A 10,563-nucleotide genomic window follows, 5' to 3' on the forward strand; every position below is an offset into this window, starting at 1 on the left:
TTATCACCCACTCCTGGTTTTGGGTTACAAAATACTGATGAAAAATCGTGACCAAATCCTCATGCAATCCTGAGCGTGGACACATACCCTAGTGATTGAAAACACCTCATACACTTTATTGTTTGTAAACACCTCATACAGCAATGAGAGACACACCAAAAAAGGCAAAATAAAAAAGTTAAAAATAGTGTCTGACATTGCATATATGAGTTGTTTTAAACACATAATATGTGTAGACGGCGCACGGTGTGACTTGCTGAGAAGTATACATGAAAATAAGAACAAATATTGTTGTATTCAAAACAAAATTTTTTATTTGGGGGAAACAGAAAAAAAAAAGGGGAAATAAACTTAGGGGGTATCAACCTGTGCCACAAAGGGGGAATGGTATGTTTCTTTTTGGGAATGGGGAGAGGAAAATGAGGCTGATGAAGACGACGACGAGTAGGAGGAGGATGTTGACCTATAGTCCAGGAGGCTGGATGGCAGGTCTAATGGGGAGCAAACCGCCACCTCTGCAGGGGAGGGAGGAGGCAACACGAGCCTTTGCAAAGTTCTTGGTTGGCTCTGGCTGCTCCTGCTGCGGCTAGAGCCCCGACGTGTACTTGTTTGACCTTGAGCAGCCAGAGCCTCAGTGCGTGACCTTTTGCTTTTTTTTTTCTTGGTCTTCCTTTTCCTTTTTTTTCCAGTATCGGCTCCCCCAGAATGATGGCTGCGGGAGGATGAGGGCCTGGCAGGAGCAGGAGTCAGCGGCACACTGCTATGGTGACTGTGGTGGCGTCGCTCGGCACTTGGACCAGGGTGGGGTGGCTGGAGTGGCTCTGCAGCAGTAGTCGGAGTCATGCTAGCCAGCGACGGCACTACGGACATTGTCGCTGACTGCACGACCCGAGCCTGCTGCAGAGCCCTCACGTAGGAATTGTTGCAGTCCTGCATCACCGAAATCTGGAGTTCCGGCGTAAGGTTTTCCACCATGCCTTTAGCAATTGTACTTAAGAAATGTTTTGCCGGATTTGAGAGCTCGGCTTCCAGGTTTTCAAGGCGCCGTTCCATACTGGACATTTTATCGCTCAACGCCTTGAAACCGTTCTGGAACACCGTGCTCAAGTGCAAAAATTCAGGCATGACTGACCTGTCCGAGGCCCGCTGGCGCTGTCGGGAATTCCCGAACGAAGGTGCGCCAGAGGCCTCGGGCAGGGGAAAACCTGACGTACCGGCAGCCGGTTCTCCAGATGATGGTGGTGCAAGCCTGCTGTCGCTGTGGGAGGGCTGTGACGGGTCAGATGGCGATCCATGAAGTTCCGCTTCACAGGGGGGAGCTCGCTGGAGGGTGCTGCTGTGTGTCCTGTGAAAAGATAAGGAAAAAATTAGTCTTCAATTAATAACCTATCACATACGCCAACTCCTGTTAAAAAATTAACATTACATGACACATCAATACATTACAATCCCCTGTCTCTCAGTCTGTGTTGCCTATAATAAATTGCTGATTGTTACCGCCAGCTGACCATTAGGGCTGACGATAACAATCATGGACATACCTACGGTAGAAAATGACTGGTCATTCCCGCTGCAAAAGTCAATGCATACCTCTGTCATCGTTTTAAAACATTTTTTTTTTTTTAAATCTTTCTTGATGCTGCCTATGCCGCCAAATTAGTAAAAAATTTAAAGTCAAGAAAAACATTTAAAAAAAAACAAAAAAAAACACTTTGCTGATCTGATCGCAGGAACGGCCATGACGTTAGGATCATGTGATCCAGACGTCATCATTATTCATGCGATCAGAACTACCCTGACTCAGAACGTAACCTGTCATGGACTACAATGACTCACGCCTAACCAAAAAATTACTAATGGGCTATATACCATTCCACTAGGGTAAAAGGATGGCCAAAATGCTACAATGACTACATGGATGGCCAATACACTATGTTCCTTTGGAAATATACTATGTGTATATGTAGCTAGAACGTGTACTATGTGGCTGCTATATAGTGGCCTGGCAATCTACTATGTGGATGCACAATGTACGTGGCTGGGCAATGTACTATGTGGCTGTGCAATATGCTATGTGTCTGGGCAATGTACAATGTGGCTGTGCAATATGTTATGTGGCCAAAATACTTACTGTCGGCGGGTAAGGACCGGTCTTAGGAACTGGAGTGCCCTGTTATATTTGTAGGGCACCGACTTGGACGCAGCAGCACCACTCCGAGCTTGCTCCTCAGCAGCACGGATCCCCTTATTGAAACGGTCCTTCATGGATCGCCATCTGGTCCTCAACTTTTTCACTGTGAATGTAAAGACAAAAAAATGGTTACATATTTAGCATTTTAAAAGGATAAAACAACCGTGAGCGATGCAAAGTTTAGTCGTTGCTCGCATCACACACGGTTGTGTTTATCCTGGCAAGATGGGTCATAGCAGCGTATCTGCAATACTCACTAAAGTTGCCTTTGGCCTTCGCTGAGGCACTGTCAAAGCCATCCCACAGCGACTTTGCCACCTCTGCCCACAAACGCCTCGACACCACCTGGTCCATGTGCCGAGGGTCACGGCTGTCCCACAACGGGCCACGCTCCTGGATGCAGGAGATCAGGAGGTCCACATCTATTCCACTGTCTCCTTGGTCCCGTTGTGAAACCTAGAAAAATTAGAAAACAAATAGGTTAAAAATATGCAAATAATAACAACCACCAGTACCTGGAATGATAGGTACCTTTGCCCTATCCTTTGCCATTTGATGTATGTATATTGATGTTTTCTACACCTGTGTTTTAGAATGTTTGTGTGCAGGGAGTTCAACTTTATTTTACCTTCCCCCAATACTTGCTGCCCTGAAAATCTATAATGTATAAAGGCCCCGTCTCACATAGCGATTTACCAACGATCACGAATAGCGATACTGCCTGGCCGTGATCGTTGGTAAGTCGTTGTGTGGTTGCTGGGGAGCTGTCACACAGACAGCTCTCTCCAGCGACCAACGATCAGGGGACCGAATTCAGCATCGTTGAAACTGTCTTCAACGATGCCGAAGTCCCCCTGCAGCACCCGGGTAACCAGGGTAAACATCGGGTTACTAAGCGCGGCCCTGCGCTTAGTAACCCGATGTTTACCCTGGTTACCAGTGAAGACATCGCTGGATCGGTGTCACACACACCGATTCAGCGATGTCAGCGGGACCTCAACGACCAAAAAACGGCCCAGGCCATTCCAACACGACCAGCGATCTCACAGCAGGGGCCTGATCGCTGGTACGGGTCACACATAGCGAGATCGCTACTGAGGTCGCTGTTGCGTCACAAAACTAGTGACTCAGCAGCGATCTTGCTAGCGATCTCGCTATGTGTGACGGGGGCCTAAGCTTAGTAAACATCCCTAGTGAAAGCAGGATGCTCCTCAAATGTAATGTTCCTCACAGCAGGATGCTACTGAAAAAAAAAAAAAAAAGAAAAAAAATACTCACTCGCCGGCCTGACGCCACATCTTGGCCCCGATCTCTCTGCTCCCGCTGACCGTCTTCCCCCTCACTTGAAGAAGCCTGGAAAAATTGTATACAAAAATTATTGTCAATGCTACAAATGGCAGCGAATTGTAAGCAACTAGACATAATTACTCACCGCACTCCCCCGCGCCGATTGGCTATGCTCCGAAGAACTTGGCATTCTTGCAAGTTTGTTCTGCAATGAAAAAAAATGAGCAAAAAATCACATCCAATGCCACATACAATAAAATAGGCCCAAAACATTAAAACAACCACAATTGACTGTTGACTGATAGGACAATGCAAACTCAAAAAGCGACACCACAACGCCATACATTGCAAGAGAACACAATCGAAGAAACAATACAAGAATAGACCCAAATAAAATTCTGAAAAAATAGACACCTATGTAAAAATTTCTACAGGAAAAAAAAAAGGCACAATGAAATAAGCAAACTAATGAACGCCATAATTTACAATTACAACAAGACATAATCCAAAACAACACCATCTGGTGACATCCACCAAAATACATCAGAAAAAGGCGCTAAATAACATTCTAGATAATAAGCAATAAACATTACGGGACAACCGCTGTTACAATATACAGCAACCCAAAAGATAAAACATAGTCCAAATGAAAAGAAAACACAATAAATTTTTAAAAAAAGGCCCCCAACTAAAAAAAAAAAAAAAAAAAAAAAAAGGGCATACTACACACTTGTCAATGGAAACATTCAAGAAAGGAGATACATACGGAAGCCATAGGGAAAACGACATAAAACCATCAGTTAAAAAAAAAAAAAAAAAAAAAAAAAGGGAAAATACAATTGAAAATAGAATGGCATAGCAGCACAGAACAATACAATACAAATGAAACATCATAAATGTAGCCCCCCCACCAGCAAGAAAAGACACTCAAGGAAAGAAAAAAAAATGCCAACAGCATAATAAAACACAGCAAGACATGAGCCAAGAAAACGCCATACGGTTACCCCCAACAATAGAAACCAGAAAAAGACATGCACAAGAAATTTAACATAAAAATCTGCCAAATTTAAAGACATTGAACAACCGCATGACACCAGAACAACCCCAAATCCATAAAACCAATCCAAAACCAAGCAAGGCTGGTGACAATAAACGCCAGCATATAACGCCAGAAGTACATCAAAACAAGATTAAAAAACACAATTTTTCACTAACAACCCACAGTGCCATAACCGTACAATAGCACAGACCAAACATTGCACAAATTAAATCCAAATCAAAAAATAAAACACAGAATAAAAAATATGCAAAGAGAAATATATACTTACAGGTTTGGAAAGCAGATTCCCTTCAGTCAGTCTTCTCTGTAGATAGCCTTGTGAAAGACAATGCCAAACCCCTTTTTTTCTCTCTATATATAGTGGTTTTTTTTTGTCTAGACAAAAGTCTAGACAATGTTTTGCATTTTTTATTGGAAAACGCATGCGTCGTACAACGCACCACGACGCAAGTACTTGCGTCGTCTGCGTTGTCAATACAAGTCAATGGGAAAAAAGCCGCATCGACGACGCAAACACGACGCAAACACGACGCATGCGTTTTTTCCAAAGTCTGCGCCGCCCAAAAAATGCAACATGTTGCGTTTGCCGCGCCCTGACAGGTGCGCCCTAACGCCGCATGCGGCGTACAACGCACCAAAACGCATGACAACGCATGTACATGCGGCGCCATGCGGCCCCAATGTTAAAGATAGGGCCGCACGCCGCATGCGTTTTGGTGCGGCGACGACGCTGCGGCGCACACCGCAAATGTGAACGTAGCCTAATATGATTTTTTATTTTTACGGTTCTGCATTATAAACTTCTGTGAAGCACTTGGTGGGTCAAAGTGCTCACTACACATCTAGATAAGTTCCTTAGGGGGTCTACTTTCCAAAATGGTGTCACTTGTGGGGGGTTTCAATGTTTCGGCACATCAGTGGCTCTCCAAACGCAACATGGCGTCCCATCTCAATTCCAGTCAATTTTGCATTGAAAAGTCAAATGGCGCTCCTTCGCTTCCGAGCTCTGTCATGCGCCCAAACAGTGGTTTACCCCCACATATGGGGTATCGGCGTACTCAGGACAAATTGTACAACAACTTTTGGGGTCTATTTTCTCCTGTTACCCTTGGTAAAATAAAACAAATTGGAGCTGAAGTAAATTTTTTGTGAAAAAAAGTCAAATGTTCATTTTTATTTAAACATTCCAAAAATTCCTGTGAAACACCTGAAGGGTTAATAAACTTTTTGAATGTGGTTTGAGCACCTTGAGGGGTGCAGTTTTTAGAATGGTGTCACACTTGGGTATTTTCTATCATATAGACCCCTCAAAATGACTTCAAATGAGATGTGGTCCCTAAAAAAAATGGTGTTGTTAAAATGAGAAATTGCTGGTCAAATTTAACCCTTATAACTCCCTAACAAAAAAAAATTTTGGTTCCAAAATGGTGCTGATGTAAAGTAGACATGTGGGAAATGTTACTTATTAAGTATTTTGAGTGACATATCACTGTGATTTAATTGCATAAAAATTCAAAGTTGGAAAATTGCAAAATTTTCAAAATTTTCGCCAAATTTCCATTTTTTTCACAAATAAACGCAGGTAATATCAAATAAATTTTACCACTATCATGAAGTACAATATGTCATGAGAAAACAATGTCAGAATCACCAGGATCCGTTGAAGCGTTCCAGAGTTATAACCTCATAAAAGGACAGTGGTCAGAATTGTAAAAATTGGCCCGGTCATTGACGTGCAAACCACCCTTGGGGGTGAAGGGGTTAATATCCTTGATCAGCTCCCGACAAGACCGTTTAGCCAATCATTCCCCCCTAGATGAATAACCACAATTTCCGGCACTCTAGCCAACCTAACAAAAAGATGGAATTCAGGTAACCATTCCTTCCAAACCATCCCCCTTTTACCGATCTATCGTAATGTTACTGCCTCTCGGGAAAGGCCTAATTGACGGCCCAAAAAACGTACGAGTGCCCCATGATCCAGACGAGCACCGGATCTGCCCCTGCAATAAAGAAAAAAAAGGCAACAAACAATTAACTCACGACAGCCCTTGAACTCACAATAAGGTTGGGCGAACATACGACCGGAACCTAGAATATTCCCACCTCCCAATTTTCCGTACCACATCCTCTCCCAGGCCCAACCTGTCTGCTTCGGTCGCTGCCCCGATCCTGAAAGAGTGTCCGCTATATTGCATTGAAGGTAAACCAGCTGCCACCAAACATCTCCTAAATACCGTAGTAAACTGAAAACGGGACAAGAAAGACCCGTTTTCGTGCACCAAAAATGGCTCATTTAAAACACCGCCCTTTGACATGTAATTCTTCACGGATGCCACAGGGCATAACAGAGAGCCCTCAACACTGAATAACACCACTTTGCACCCTTTCCCATACACATCCATTTTTGAGGACTTAACAAACACCACCACCCTATTCCCTTCAACCGCTACATTTTCTCTTAACAAAGTACCTCTTTGATTCCTGGACGGGCTAACCAATTCTCCTAGCCAAAACGCCCCAAAGAAAGCCAAAGAAAAAGCTGCCCGGAACAAAACCACTTCCCATTCAGAGAAACACACTTCCTGCAAATTATGACCAATAGCTAAAAGCACCTCATAAGACATGGGACGCCGGCCATCAGAAGCCTTCCAACCTTTCTTCCAGCCACGCACTACTTGCCGAACCAAAAAGGACTTCGTTATGTCCTTACAACCCCTGAACTTAAGGATAAAAGCTAGCCCTGCCAAAAACTTATTTAAACGTGTTACTGACCATCCTGCTTCCCAATGAAAACCGAGGAACAACAAACCATACTCCTCCTCCATATCCTGATCCATCCTAGACTTCCAGTATTCCCACAGGCGCCAAGCCAGATTATAATGGGACCAAGATGAGTCCGATAGCGATTTAGCATATAACTCCGTTACGGCCCTCGCGGCAGGTTCCACAATTCCGCCAGACAATCCAGACCCGAACTCTCCGCCTGAGGTGCAAGTTCCCGGAAGAGCCGCCACTGAAATTGAGAAAGAGCGACAACTATTGGATCAGGTACTGACAAACCAAGTTCAGATACAATCCATAAATTGAACTTAAGGCACAGAAAAACCAAATGCTGTAGAACCTTCACTACTGCGGGCGTAGCGGCTGACAACGAGTTTACAGCCATTACCGTTCCTACATGCTCGCAAAGAAAAGACATCATCAAATTCCTCAATTTGTTGCCCCACAGGGCCAATGCAACTACTCTGGGGAACAACTGCAGCAGTAACCGGTTATTTGTCCAACCTTCCTCCTTCCATTCTACGGGCCAAGCCGCTGCTGACCAGCTCCCGTGAAAGAAAAGACCAAAGCGGCTCTCTTCAACAACGTGAACCAAGATGCCCAAGGAGGCGGCATATGCAACAGGTTGAATCCACAGAGATCTGCCATTATACTCGTCAAGAAAAGCCGCCCACACCTTCAAGTCGTCCCAAAATTCTTTCCTTATTCTGTTGAAATGCAAAGGGGACTTTACCCCTACTGTTGCCAAGGATAGACGACAGAATGCTCGACCCATCAGCATGATCCTGCATGCAAAGTTCAGTTTACCAAACCAATCACATTAGCCACGTCCTGCCGCAATGCCGTAAGCTTATCTGCAGGTAGCCTACACTCCATTGCTACTGTGTCAATTTCAATGCCTAGGAAGCTCAACACGGTCACCGGGCCCACTGTCTTTTCTTCCACTAATGGCACACCAAATTTTTTTGCCACGCTTTCCATTGTGTGTAACAAGATCGAGCAATCTGCCGATTCCGCTGACCCTATAAACAAAAAATCGTCTAGATAGTGGGAACATGAACGTATCCCAGATACATCTTTCACCACCCATTCTAGGAACGTACTGAAGGCCTCAAAGTAAGTGCAGGAAATTGAGCAACCCATGGGAAGAGATCGATTGACAAAGAAACCGCCATCCCAGAAACAACCCAATAAATGCAAACTGTCAGGATGAACTGGCAACAAACGGAAAGCCGTTTCGATGTCAGTTTTCGCCAACTTAGCCCCCCTGCCGCATACTCGAACCCACTCCATCGCTGAATCGAATGATGTGTACATCACCGAACTCAATTTGGGGTCAATTCCATCGTTAACCGAAGATCCTTTCGGAAAAGATAGGTGATGGATCAGCCTGTATTTATTAAGTTCTTTCTTAGGGACCATGCCAAGAGGTGACACCCTCAGATTAGCGAAAGGGGGGTCGACATACGGGCCTGCATCCTTCCCAGAGCCATTTCTTTGTTCAACTTTTCGGAGACTACCTCTGGGAATTGTAACGGTGATTTCAAATTTTTTCTTTTCAAACAAACAACCTGCTCAAGAAAAGGAATTTTGAAACCTTCCCTAAAACCGTCGAGGAATAAAGCCGCAGCTGACCTATCGGGGTATCTACTTAGAAAGGCCTCCATCACGGCCCACTGCACCAGAGTCACCCCTTTTTTCAGCTGATTCGCCTCCTTTTTGCCTGTTACTTCTGAAACATTTTGCTGCGCTATGCACCCCACCGCATGATGAGCACTCGTGCCTAAATTTACACTTGCTACCGAATCTGCATACTCCATTATTGAAGGCAAAACACAGTCCTTTCTGCAAAGCCGCCGAGTGTCCTGACTGTCCTGAACTCCCGGCTCCCCCATGAAAAGGCTGGCTGGTCTGACTTAAGCGGGACAGGACCATAATTCTCATCCACAACGCTATATCCTTGTGATCCCACCGGATATTCGGTCTAAAAGCCTTCCGCTGACAAAACTGTTCGTCATAGCGTAGCCATCCCTTTCCCCTGTAGATCCTATAAGCCTCCCCTATGGCATCTAAATAGCAAAATAGAGCCGAACAATTTTCCGGGGCCATCTCCCCAATCACGCTAGCCAGAATGGCGAATTCTTGCAGCCAATTTGAAAATGATCTGGGAATCAACCTATATCTCCGTTTCTCCTCATCCTCTTTTTTAGAGTCCTCCCTTCTAGGTCTGTCCAAGTTAAATCTCTCCAAGGGTAAGAGAGAAAATATTTCTGTGTACATCCCCTTCCAGATTTTATCCCTGACTTCTTGCTTTAGGTGTGCCCCTAGCGGGCCCTCAAAGCATACATAAACCTCCCCCCTAGCCGCATCGTCCAGCTGAGGGACGTCCTCTTTTTCTTTTTCCCGCGAAGCTCCTTCAACTGAAGCGTCAGTCCCTGACCCAGGCCCTAAATGACAAAGCTGTAGCCTCTCCGCCACTCTCCCTTGAGGAGCCCCCTGTGTTTGATGTGGGCCCTGCACTGCTGGACACACCAGCAATCTCCGTCAAATCTCTAGACCCCTCAAACGACCCCGCATTCCACAACCAAGCTGCTGACGGCAATGCCCCCCTGCTAAGCCCTGACCCCCACAACCCCGTTAGTTCACCTAAACCTCTAAGGATTAATCCCATACCCCCACTAACGACTCCCAAAGTTACATCGGTACTCCTAGCATCAGGGGAAACTATGCCTGGTATATTAATAAAAGGAAAAGCGTTCTCACCTAGCTGCTTGAGTGCTGTGAACCCAGCAGCCGAAGATCCTACTCCCAAACGAAGGTGTCCTGGTTCAAGCCCGGTCTGGTCCGTGATGTTGTCTGACGAACTCCTGGTGGCCATATCTGGGGACTGCCGTCCTAGCGATGCCGCCGTCTGATTTGCTTTTGCTGGTGGAGAATAACACGGGCCCGCGTCCTGCTGCCCACTGGAAGATGTGTGGCTCCTTGCCACCGAAGCGTCCCTGGCACTGCCGGCCGAAATGGCCGAATGTCGCCTGCCAGCCTCCGGTAACCCCTGCCCCCTGCCCACAGAGGAAGCTGAAGTGCTGTGCCCGCTGGAACTATGCGCTGCTAAGGGCCGCTTGCTGCTTGCAGGGCTGGCTGACTGCCACCCGCATTGTCCCTGGCGCTGAGGGGCAGCAGTACCTGACCCCCGTCTCCTAGGCTCTCTCTGCCTCCCAGGCTGAGCGGTGCCAGCAGATGT

General features: G+C 45.8%; 1 protein-coding gene across 1 annotated transcript; it reads right to left on the minus strand.

Moving 5' to 3' along the window:
- Positions 1–326: 326 nt before the first annotated feature.
- On the minus strand, positions 327–5,013 carry LOC143767629 (uncharacterized). Its single transcript, XM_077256071.1, has 4 exons — positions 3,470–5,013; positions 2,449–2,647; positions 2,132–2,294; positions 327–1,345 (listed from the first exon to the last, which is right to left on the minus strand). Exons 1-4 carry the CDS (start codon positions 3,611–3,613, stop codon positions 352–354), a joined length of 1,500 nt encoding a protein of 499 aa, XP_077112186.1. The 5' UTR covers positions 3,614–5,013; the 3' UTR covers positions 327–351.
- Positions 5,014–10,563: the final 5,550 nt, after the last annotated feature.

Source organism: Ranitomeya variabilis, chromosome 1 (genome assembly GCF_051348905.1).
Source record: "Ranitomeya variabilis isolate aRanVar5 chromosome 1, aRanVar5.hap1, whole genome shotgun sequence".
NCBI lineage: Eukaryota > Metazoa > Chordata > Amphibia > Anura > Dendrobatidae > Ranitomeya > Ranitomeya variabilis.

What these genes read in the sequence shown, in the direction of transcription:
- LOC143767629 (XM_077256071.1), bottom strand. Translation starts at nt 3,613, where the DNA reads ATGTCTAGTTGCTTACAATTCGCTGCCATTTGTAGCATTGACAATAAT. An exon ending in ATGTGGCGTCAGGCCGGCGA is followed by an intron (nt 2,648 to 3,469) that starts GTGAGTATTTTT and finishes TAATTTTTCTAG; the next exon opens with GTTTCACAACGGGACCAAGG. An exon ending in GAAGGCCAAAGGCAACTTTA is followed by an intron (nt 2,295 to 2,448) that starts GTGAGTATTGCA and finishes TTACATTCACAG; the next exon opens with TGAAAAAGTTGAGGACCAGA.